General features: G+C 39.5%; 1 protein-coding gene across 3 annotated transcripts in view; it reads left to right on the top strand.

Moving 5' to 3' along the window:
• Positions 1-12,177, top strand: part of RAB28 (RAB28, member RAS oncogene family) — an 89,217-nt gene that overhangs the window by 12,619 nt on the left and 64,421 nt on the right. For all 3 annotated transcript variants that reach the window (XM_031943313.1, XM_031943314.1, XM_031943315.1), the window contains exon 4: positions 11,053-11,182. In XM_031943313.1, the coding sequence (XP_031799173.1) occupies positions 11,053-11,182 (130 nt within the window). The remainder of the gene's footprint in view (positions 1-11,052; positions 11,183-12,177) is intronic.

Here is a 12,177-nt window from a genome sequence, read left to right as displayed (position 1 = left end):
ATCTGAAGTTGGAAGCAATTTGAATTTCCACATACACAGGTAGATCTAGCATATTATTCTTCATGGACTGAGGACTTGCAAAATGCTGTTGCAAAGTGAAATCTGGCTTTAAAGCCATGTCTTAATTTAAAAAACTATTTTTACCCATTTTACCGAATTATTTTGGATGTCTGTGCATCAGTCATGTTAGTAGTTCTGTATTTAGACTTCTCTTAGCATCTTTTGTCCTCCTATTTGGAATGTTATTGAAAAATCATTTTGCTATTTTTCTTGAGTGGTTGAGTATTATGGAACTTGGGATAAAGGTTCCCATATAAAGGACCTACTTTTCTGAAAAGCTTGCAAGCTAAGGTGGATCAAACATGTCATATTTAGGTACCACCTTAACACCATCATAGAATTTCAGAACTGGAAAGGACCTCTTGGTTTGCATCATTGAGTACATGCCTGTCAAAGAAAATCCCTGCTGTCACATTTGTTGTCATTCTGTGGTTTTCAGTCGTGTGTGACTCTTTGTGACCCCACTTGAGGCTTTCTTGGCGAGGACACTGGAGTGGTTTGCCAGCCCATTTTATTAGTGAGGAACTGGGGGCAGTGGAATGGACTGACTGGTACAGGGTCACACAGCTGGGAAGGGCCTGAGACCAGCTGTTGGCCCAGGAAGAGGAGCCTTCTTCAGGCCTGCAGGCCTTCCACTGGCCACTGCTCCTCCGAGTTGAGGTAACAGAAGTTCAGTGATTTGAAAACCTTAAGAAGCTGTAGAACTGGTAGTTAATGTTGTCATGATCATTGTTATTGTCTAGCAAGCGTATTCCATTTGTGTTCTCAGAACCTAATACATAGTGGATGCTAGATGCCTGTTGATTGATTGGCCATCCATTTTCTGTTTGAAGAATTACATGGAGGAGGAATCATCTTACTTTTAAAACAGTCTATCCATTCTTCTTTACCTTTCATTGTCAGCATGCTTTTCCTGACACCAGACGATTAGATTTGTTCATCATGAGAATTTCTGGATCACTTTGGATCACTATTGCTCAAGACTAGCCAAGTCTTTCATGGTTGATCATCATTACAACATTGTGATTTTTTGGCACCATTTTCTGGCTCTTTTCATTTCTCTTTATGTCAGCTCATACGGATCTTGCCAGGTTTTTCTGAAACCCAGCCTCTGTCATTTCTTCTAGCACAGTAACATTCTGTCGTAGTCATGTGCCACAAGCTGTTCAACCATTTTTCAGCGGTTGAGAATCCTCGACTTCTCATTCTTTGCTACCACAAAAACAGTTGCTATAAATATTATTGTGCAGATGGGCTTTACACCCACCAGGAGCATTATACAGTTTCACAGCCTCTGGGGGCTAGTTCCAAATTGTTCTCCAGAATGGCTGAACCTCTTTACCATCTCACTAATTATTCATTAGAGCGTTCATTTTTCCCTCCTCTTCTTCGGCCTTTGTCATGTCTGATAGGTGTGTGATAGTTGCTTCAGTTTGCACTTTTCTAATTAATAGTGATTTAGAATGCTTTTTCATATGGCTGTAGATAGTTTTGATATCTTCTGACAACTCCCTGTTTATATTCCTTGATCATTTATCAATTGGAGAATAGCTTTCATTTTTATACATTTGACTCAGTTTGGTACTCTGTATATATTTGAGAAATGAGACTCAATTGAAAAATAAGACACTTGGACTAGCTGATTCCTAAGATCCCTTCCAGCTCAAAATCTATAATTTAATTTGTCTGCTTGTAGATCTTAAGTGGTTAGCATAGAACTATGAGGAAAAAAAAATTTTGTTAATATTGTGTTAAAAATAAAAAATAAATCAATTTTCAGCAACATTTGCTCATCTATAAAGATCACAACCCTTTTATTATAAGTAGAGATATTAAAAATCATAAAGGTGTTTATTGTTTTTAAAGACATGTAACTTTATATGAAAATTAAACTTCATACATTTTCTTCCACTTAAGATCTAGAATCCACTTAAAATTGTACTTTGGGTTGAGCTCTATTTAGTTACATTGCTTCAAATAATTATTTTTTGGCAGAGTATGGATGCATGGTATTTGGTATAACTGTAGACACCTCGTAAGTACTAATTGACATATTGGTAGAATTTTCCCATTTTTCTTTCACTCTTTGAATTTCAGACGAAATCTCCAGCACTTTTATCATCTATGACATATTATAGAGGAAATAAAATAGTTTCTTCTTATCCTATGTGTTGGTTCCCAAAATAATGATCGAATTGTGTTAGAGTTCTTGCATTGCTACTTACTGGTTGTACAATTTTGGTGAGTGCTGAGTTCAGAGTCAGAAAATCTGATTTAAACATCTCTTCATATCATTTAACTCTTAATGGGACTTATACTCCCTGGGGCTCAGTTTCTTCATCTTTAAAATGGGGTAGGTGATCTCTGAGGGTCCTTTGAGCTCTATATTCCATGAAGGAAAGAATCTGATTCTTTGTTTATAAGGGTAGTGTGTGTGTGTGTGTGTGTGTACTCTGTTGTGATTCAGAATTTCCTGTAATAGGAGTATTCATAATCTCCTGTGAAGTGCTGTTCATCATCATTGTATCAGAGCCTCAGAATTTGAGTTCTGAGGAAACTTTATTAATAATTTTGGAAAATAGGCATACAGAAAGTCCCCAAAATCTTAATGCAGTTTTCAGTTATTAAAATTTAAGTATTGAGATAAGTAAGAAAATGAGATATAATTATTTTTATTTGTAGTACAGTGGCTTATGTCTCTGCTTTCAAGAGATTTCTTTTATAACATAAATACACTTTTAAATATAAAGAGTACTATCTCTCCTCCTCTATCCTTTCAATTCCTATTTTATAATATATATATTATGTATGTCTGTGTATACACATGTATATGTATGTGATGCTAAAAACATCTGGAAAATTATGAGAGCTGGCATTATTAGTGATATTTGACTTATAGAAATTTTTTTTCAAAGTAATAATTACTTTTTATTTTTCAAAATAGATGCAGATAGTTTTCAACATTCACCCTTGCAAAATCTTGTATTGCAAATTTTTTTCCCTTCCTTATCACCTCCCTTCTCTCCTCCAAAGCAGGTAATCCAATATAGGTTAAACATGTGCAGTTCTTCTAAACATATTTCCACAAATATCATGCTGCACAAGAAAAATTAGATCAAAAGGGAAAAAAATGAGAAAGAAAAAAACAAGCAAGCAAACAATAACACCCACAAGAATGAAAATACTATGTTGTGATCCACACTCACTTCCCACAGTGCTTTCTCTGGGGGGAGGTGGCTCTCTCCTTCACAAGACCATGGGAACTGGCCTGAATTACCTTGCTTTTGAAAAGAGCTGCGTACATCAGATTTGATCATCACATGATCTTGTTACTCCGTACTCTCTTAGCTTTGCTTGCTTCACTTAGCATCAGTTCATGTAAGTCTCTCCAGGCCTAGAGAAACATTTTTGAAATTAGTGTGATGATATGATTTGGTCACATTCAGATTCATTTCTTGTTCATAGATGTTCTCATTTATCCTTATCAAGAGTACAGGTAAGCAATAAAAGGAGGAGTGATGATAGCCAGACTTAGGAGTCAGGAGGAGAAAAAGCTGGTTTCTTACTTTCCAATAAAATAAGTAGACAGCACTGCCTCCCCTGCAGTGTCTCACACTTGAGGGTCCTCTATTGCTTCTTATAGATCCCTTCTGAAGCTTACAGTGTTGTGTGTATTTCACTGCTTTCAATTCCAGCTGTATCCTCTTAGCTGCAGCAGTTTCAGTTTCTAACATTCACGATTAATCTGAAAAAAGTTTGGAGAAGGAATATTCTGAATATTAAATTATTCTCAGCCAGGCCTTATAGAGATAGCAGTCATCGTGGCCATATTAATTAGAGTATTTTTGAATGTTGTTAGTGCAGAAATCTTGAATGAATGTTGCTTTCTATTGTAAGAGGTATATTAGTGAAGTCACCAATTGATCACTTAATAAGCATTTATTAAGCACTTCTTGTATGCCAACTATTGTGATTAGTGTTGGGAATACAAATGGAGAAATCATCTACATTGAAGTGTCGAGCAGGAAAATTAATTGGAACCTTCAGTGAAAACTTATTGTTTCCCTTCTTGCAGTAGAAAGAGCCTGGGATTTTTAATCAGGGTACTACCTGGGTTTTAAGTTAGTTCTAGATTTGTTAGTTATTACTTGTGACCTTAATGAATTGATCTTTCTGGCCCTTGGTTTCTTTCGTTGTAAAATGAATGGGTTGAGTTAGATGACTTATAGTTACCCTCTAACTCTAATCATGGGAATCCTTACAATGCTTTGGTTTTCTCCCCTCTCCACGCTTTTTGCCCAAAGAGATTGAACTTTGGCACTTTGGAGTAACCTCTTTCAACTCAGAGTGGATTAACAAATACTGCCATAAAACTGGGGAAGCAGGGTTACTTGTTAAGTGCTTTTGGGTACCAGATTGTACCCCAAGATTTTGGGGAATATCTCTTATCTGGAAATTGTGATCATAATGGACAGATTCATTTTTCTTACTCAAGTGTTATCTTATTCTGACCGGGAGTTATTTTCACATGGGCAAAAAAAACAATATAGAAGAGTTGCATTACTTCAAAGTATAGTGCAAAGTTTTATAAATTGTCTACTTAGTGATTACTAGGTAGATTTGTCTTTGTTAGTAAGTTGTGTCTCAAATATGGTGCCCAGTCATTCAATATCAACCTTAAGAGTTTGTATTGAAAAAACTGCTTTGGAGTTGAGACCTGAAGATAATTTTTTTTTCTTGAAAATTTTACCGATGCTTTTTGTTTTTCTTCACTACAGATAATTCACAAGATCCCCTGCTCCCCACAGAGAAAAATAGTTAAGCAAAACCAGTTCCATCAACAAATGCAACACTTGAGGCAGCTATTCTAGCAGTTCTTCTAGAATAGGGAATCTCTGTTCCAGTTATTTTTCTTCTTGGATTTTTCATTGATTTGTCCCTCAATCAATAAGCACTTATGAAGTGTTCCCATGTTCCAGGAAATGTGCTGTGTTCAGGGGATGCCAAATAAAAAACAAAATAATCTTTGCCCTCGACCACATGAGGCTGTTCTTGGAGTCACTGTGAGGCCGCGGCGCATGTGCTACCTTTGTGGCATTCAAGTCCCTTCCCCTCCCTGAGTCTTTGACTTATTGAGGGGGAGGGAGTTGGACTAGAAAGCTTCTGTGGTCCCTTCCAACTGTTGATCTATAACTCTGTGACTTACAAAAGGATTGGAGGCCAGCGGGGGCTTCAGGAAAGACATCTTGCAAGGATGTTTTTGTGTTGATCCTGACAGCAGCGAGAGGTTCCAAGTCCCTCTTGAGTAGGTGTGAGTGACGGCCTGTCCAAAGGAGGTGGGGGTTGGGAATGTCTCCTGAGTGGGGAATAGCCCCATGAGGCTGGAGCATGAACTGGGAGAGGAGGGTGGGTGGCCAGCCAGGGAGCCAGGCTGAAGCCTGACTGGGAATCAGTCTGCCTGACAATTAGTATGGAGCAAGCTCTTGTCATGTGTCAGGCCCTGTGTCAGGCCCTGTGTCAGGCCCTGTGTGGGTTGTGGGAAAACAAAGTTAAAAGTGAAATAATCTCTGCCCATAAGGACTTTACAATTCATCTGGGGAGATTTTGTGTGTGTAGATATGAATGTATATCTTTATATATACAAAGTATGTATGAGTACATATACATATATGTATGTATGCTTAAAGTAAGTGCAAGATTATTTTTTTTTTTGTCAAAAGCTCTGGCAGCTGGGACTATTAAGAACAGGTTTGTAGAAAAAGTAGTACCTTACCTGAGGGTTTTTTTTTTTTTTTTTTTTTTTTTTTTGCTGAGGCAATGGGGGTTAAGTGACTTGCCCAGGTCATACAGCTAGGAAGTCTTAAGTGTCTGGGGTCAGATTTGAACTCAGGTCCTCCTGACTTCAGGGCTGGTGCTCTATCCACTGCGCCATCAACTGCCCCACCTTACCTGAGTTTTGAAAGAAATCAGGGATTTTAAGAAATGGGGGGGGTAAGGAGAGAATTTATTCCAAGCTTGAGACATGACTAGTGCAGAAACATGAAAACGAAAAAAAGATGCCATGTATAAATAACAGGACAAGGCTAATTTGGCTGGATTATTGAGTATGAGAAGTAGATTAATATAAGAATTAAACATTATATTGAAACCAGGTTATGAAGTGCTGCATTCAGCATACCAAACAGGGAATATATCCTTGATCATTAAGACAGTAGGGAGCCGTGGGCATTTATTGAACAGAGGAATGACATGGTCAGACTTATATTTTAGGAAAATCACTTTTGAGATGTGTGTGTGTGTGTGTGTGTGTGTGTTTACATAACTTTTGCAGTTATATGTGTGTCTATAGAGAAAAGAAAAGAGAAAAGGTTTTTTTTTTTTAAGACAATATAAAGAAATAGAAAAAAACAGTGAAGTGGGATGGACAGATCTCTTGTAGAAAATTAGACGTCAAAGAAATGTTTCAATAAAAGATGGGCCTGAAAAGAGATGGTAGGGACTTAACTGAAACAGCAGAGAATAAGAGGAGGTGGCCAGAATATATAGAAGGACTATACAAGAAAGAGCTTAACATCCCTGGTAACCATGATGATGTGGTTACCAATCCAGAGCCAGACATTCTGGAGAATGAATTCTTTTTTTTTTTTTTTTTAATTATAGCTTTTTATTTACAAGATATATGCATAGGTAATTTTTCAGCATTGACCCTTGCAAAACCTTCTGTTCCAATTTTTCCTCTCCTTCCTCCTACTCCCACCCCCAGATGGCAGGTAGATTGATAGGTGTTAAATATGTTAAAGTGTCTAGAGAATGAATTCAAGAGGGCCTTGGGAAAGCTTCCTAACAGTAAGGCTCATAGAGGCGATGGAATTCCAGCTGAGCTATTACACTTCTAGCAGATGATGCTGTTGAAATGTTGCACTCAATAAGCCAGCAAGTTTGTAAACCCCCAAACCTAAAGAAGAGAGAGAAATGCCAGGGAATGTTCAGATTGCTCATTTTTTTCAGGACAGCAAGGTTGTGCTTAAGACTCTGCAATACAGGCTCCAAGAATATGTTGAACTGAGAATTGACAGAAGAGCTGGTCGAGGCAGAGGAACTAGAGACCAAATTGCCAACATTTGCTGAGAATGCAAGGGAGTTCGAGAAAAATGTCTGCTTCTACTTCATTGGCTACATTAAAGGCTTTGACTCTGTGGATCACAACAAAATATGGCAAGTCCTCAAAGAACCTTTCTGCCCACTAGGAGGCAAGAATTAAACCTGAACATGGAACAGCTGCTTAGGTGAAGTTTGGAAAGTGTGTATGACGGGCTGTATGTTGTCACCTTATTTATTCAGCTTGTATTAGAGTACTTCATGCAAAATATCAGGCTGAGTGAATCAAAAGCTGGAATCTAGGTTGCAGCAATCTCAGGTATGCAAGTGATACTACTCTGAAGGCAGAAAGTGAAAGGGAGTTAAGAAACCTTGAGGAGGGTGAAAGAAGAGAGTATAAAATCTGGCTGGAAGCTTAACATAAAAAACTCCAAGAACTTGGCAACTGGCCTGTTACTTCTGGCAGGTAGTGGGAGAACAAATGGAAGCAGTGTCAGATTTTATATTCTTGGGCACAGGGAACACTGTAGATGGTGATTGCCACATGAACTTGTTCTTTGGAAGAAAAGCTACGGCAAATCTGGACAGCAGATGAAAAAGCAGAGACATCACTTTGCCAACAAAGATCCGTATGGTCAAAGCTATGGGTTTTCCAGGAGCCAAGTATGGCTCTGAGAGCTGGACCACAAGGAAAGCTGAGAACTGAAGAATCAACACACTTGAGTTGTGGGGCTGGAGAAGACTTTTAAGAGTCCCCTGGATCGGAATGAGATCAAATCAGCCAGTATTTAGAGAAATTAATTCAGGATATTCAGTGGATAGCCAGACCCTGAAGCTGAAATACTTTGAGAAAATGGAACTCCTTGGAAAAGACCCTGATATTGGGAAAAGAGCATGGCAGAAGCTGGATTGGACAGTGTGATGGAAACGATGAACGTGAACTTGGACAGATTCAAGAAATAGTGGAAGATAGAAGGACCTGGCACGTTCTGGTTCATGGGGTCATGATGAGTCAGATGTGACTGAATAATGGCCTGAACAACAACAATATAACCTGATACTTGCATAATAAATTCACAATCTGTACAAAAAACATGCTTAATGTAAATTTGTACGAATTATCGATTGTAGAGGATGCAGAGAAATCAGTTCTGAGACTGTTGCAATCGCTGAGGGGAGAAGTGCCAAGGATGCTTGTGACTAGAAGGAAGGAATGGCTCTCTTGAGGAGGTAGGATCCATGCTACTTGGCACTTGGTCTTGTAATACGTGAGAGACAAGTGAGGCAAAAGATGATAATTGTTTATAACCTGGGTGACGGGATGGTGGTGCCCTTGACAGAAATAGCAAAGTGATGGTGAGGGATTCTGTTTTGAATATGTTGCTTTTGGGATATCCATGGTATATGCAGATATAGATGTCAAAAATATAGTTGGAGATGAGCTGGATATGTAGATGTAGAATTCATCTTCCCAAAGAAAGTAGTTGAACTTATTTTAGTAAAGAATCTATATAGCTCTATTTGCACGCATAAGTATTCCCACGAGGAGGGTGAGACACAGGGAGATGGAGACTCTCTGGCCAAGATGGCGACCAGAATGGAAGCAGACTCTTTAGATGAATGTCAAATTCAGCAAAAAACAAAACAAAACTAAGTTTAAACAAATAAGTCTCAAGAAATCTAATGAAAAATTGTCATTCCAGAAAGATTTGAGCAGAGTAGGACCTTTAAAATGTAAGACTAAGAGGTTAGAGAAACCTAGAAGGATAAAGTGATTTGAGAAATCAGAAGGGGTGGTGATGGAGTACTTGTGTTCTGCCTTGCAGAACCTGAAGGTATTCCCAGAACATTGATGGGTGAAATCAAAACCCAAATGGAGGAGCTGGGAGTCTGGTGTTTGCCTTTCTGAGATTTAAAGGGAAAAACAGAAGGTGTGATCAAAGCTGGAGGACACTTGTAGAGAAGGGTGAAAGAAGGGGTGGGCGTGGGGTCCCAGAGAACAGGCATTTGAGGGACTTCACTCTTACCCACAAGGGATTCCGTGCATGTCCGTACATGTGGGCACAGCCACTGCCCCCCAGTCTGTGAGGGGGAAGGTTAAGGGCAGCGACGCCTTTATGACTTTATCTCCTGGAGTTTTGCAGAAGTCAAACAAGAATGAAGAAGGCGGATTGTGGGAACAATCAGTGCACAGAGGGCTTGGGCATTCAGGCCTGATTCTAAGGGCGGTGTAAAGTCAAACTAGTTAAATAAAGGAAGAGGATTTGAGGGTCTGAACTTGAGGCAAGAGGTTGAATGAAAAGAGAAATAAAAGAATTGCCTGGTCTGGTAAGGAGGGATAGAATGATTGGAAGTTGCTTTGAGGAACAAGGAGAGGTTTAGTAGGGGTGAATGGAACACAGAGAGAAAGGAAGGACAGTGGAAAGAGCTCCGGGTGTAGAGGTGGAAGATCTGGCTGCAAAAACCACCACTGACAACTATTATCTATATTAGCTTGTGCAAAACTCTTTAAACTCCTTGGGTCTCAGTTTGCTCATCTCTGAAATGATAACGTTCAACCAGATGATCCCTGGAAAGCTCTGTGTGTGTGATCCTCTGATTAGAGAAATGGAATTCAGGCAGATATATGTACTGTGGAATTAAAATGTTTGTGGATGATGAGATCAAAGGAACGAATGTTCTTTTGTGGGATTGAGAGAGTGCTGGTGCAGATCATAGCGGTTGAAGAGGTTGATGGACTGGGAAGAAGTCCCCAAGTTTACAATTTGTAACCTAGGAGTTGATGTGGAGAAGGAGGGATTTTTTTGGAAGACTAATATGTTTTTGCTGTCTATATCACTGAGAGAGTTTGCTCATTATATGTTAGAATATTCTATGTTGTGGATTGGTTTTTTTGAAACTTAGTAAAATAAATAAGTCCATCAAAAACAAGATAGACACATATGGTAGAAATTCAAGACACACTTGACACATTTGACTAAAGTTAACAAAAGACATAGTTATGAAATTGGGAAGTGAAAATTGAATGTACATATTGCTTAAAAAAACAAAAAGAAAAACAACAAATAAAAAAATAGACCATGAGCCACTGAAGACCAGTTAGGGAGATTTGCATTTTGAGTCGAAGCACCACTGCTAAGTATTTGGCTACAAGTTGGGTGGGAGTTGGAAATAGAAGGACACACCTGCATACGCATGGGATGTGTTAAGGGAGGGGTGTTGGGTGTGTGTGTGTGTGTGTGTGTGTGTGTGTGTGTGTGTGTGTGGGCTTGCTGAGGAAGAAGCTAGTGAGTTGTTTGTCATAAATAGTGGATTTAAAAAAATTGTCTTAAGTGGCAGCAATAGAAAATGTAATCGTGGAAATAGATGAATGAGACAGACTTTGACTCTCCAGCCCTGGGAGATGCTTAAAACAGCATCAGCTGGTAGTTGCTTGTCTGGTGGATAGTTTTGGCATTTAACTGTATGAAGGATATATTCATTTATTGCTTTGCAGACTGATTTACTCACTTGATTGTATTTTTCAAGCACCATTCTAAGACCTTATTAAATGGATGATCTTGATGTACTTTTGGTAAAACCCATAGTGGAATCCTTGGATTATATATTTTGTGACTTTGAGAAAGTTCCTCACCATGCTCGCCTTTGAGCCCCTCATCAGGCCCTCAGAGAACCCCTGAAATCCCTAAAACGCTCTCGTTCTGTGCACTTAAAGTCACCGAGGATTGTACAGAGGCCGAGGCTGCCTCGGACCCCATTCGGTTTAAAGTAAGAGTACCAACTTCTCCCCTGGGCCTTTGTCCGTGGCGTCCTGTTAGGAACAATGTGGCTTTATCGCGCCTTGCTGCCGACCCCTGAGAGTTTGTAAACGTGCTGTAAACTCTTTTGCCACAGGGAATTCTCCTGGTGTATGACATTACCAACTACCAGAGCTTTGAGAATTTGGAAGATTGGCACAGTATGGTGAAGAAGGTGAACGAGGAGTCCGAGACGCAGCCTCTGGTGGCCTTGGTGGGCAACAAAAGTAAGTGGCTTCGCTAGGATGCCTGGCCTGCCCCGTTCCCTGGGCTTGCTGCGGTAGAGCTCCTGTTCTCCTTTGTGAAAGAATAGTTGCTGGGATACACTTAGAGCAGTGCGGCTCTCACAGAATTTCCGGTTTGTGCCCTGCTTCTTTTAAGGTAAGTGCAGGCCCGAGCCTGAGGCCTGAACATGCAGTCGGGCTATTTGGAACAGCAACAGAGCCTCAGGTTTGGACAGTACCGGACTGTACACTCTACCCTGGAGATTTTCTGAAGGACGGGGTTGCCTGAGGCAAGGTCGTCTCATACACACACTTTCCCCACATTTTCATGTATTTCCTTTGGTAAACTTTGGGGAATTGGTATTAAAAGACTAGATCATTCTGCAGTTGGATGAGTCTGGATACAGTGGTAAGTGGGGATGTGCTGCATGGGAAGGTGAAAATTTTGGCTATGTCATTTTTTGGAAATTATCTTCCAGATTGAAATGTGGTATGTGGGAATTTGGAGCTAATTTCTCTTTTATATTCAGCAATGGAGTATTATCATGCTCCTTGTCCTAGAGAAGGAGCTTAAGGATGAAGACTAGAATATAGTTGTTCAGTGTTTAATATTCAGAGGCCAGTGGCCTGCGGCTCTCAGTCTCACTTGAGTTTAGACCAAGAAGAAAGCATCGCAGGAGGGAATTCCGTTTGGGTATAACAAAATATTTCCTCCCGGTGAAAGTTAAGTAATTGGGTGGATTACCAAAAGAATTATCTTCTCCGAAGGCCATTTAAAAAATAATAAGTTATTTGTCAAGGAATGGTTCAAGTACATTGCTTTCTGAAGAAAGGACCTACGGTTCTCCTGTTCTATTATTCTATGACTCTAAATAGATGTAGATATACTAAAATGGGATGGGAGAAGGTGGAGAGAGAATTTGTTTCTAGCATTATAACATAGCATGATTTAGATGAAAATTCAGTTATGCTTTGTAGAAAATAACTTCATCTATCCC

This window comes from Sarcophilus harrisii, chromosome 6 (genome assembly GCF_902635505.1).
Source record: "Sarcophilus harrisii chromosome 6, mSarHar1.11, whole genome shotgun sequence".
In the NCBI taxonomy this organism is placed as follows: Eukaryota; Metazoa; Chordata; class Mammalia; order Dasyuromorphia; family Dasyuridae; genus Sarcophilus; species Sarcophilus harrisii.
This window is presented reverse-complemented; position numbering and strand designations above follow the sequence as displayed.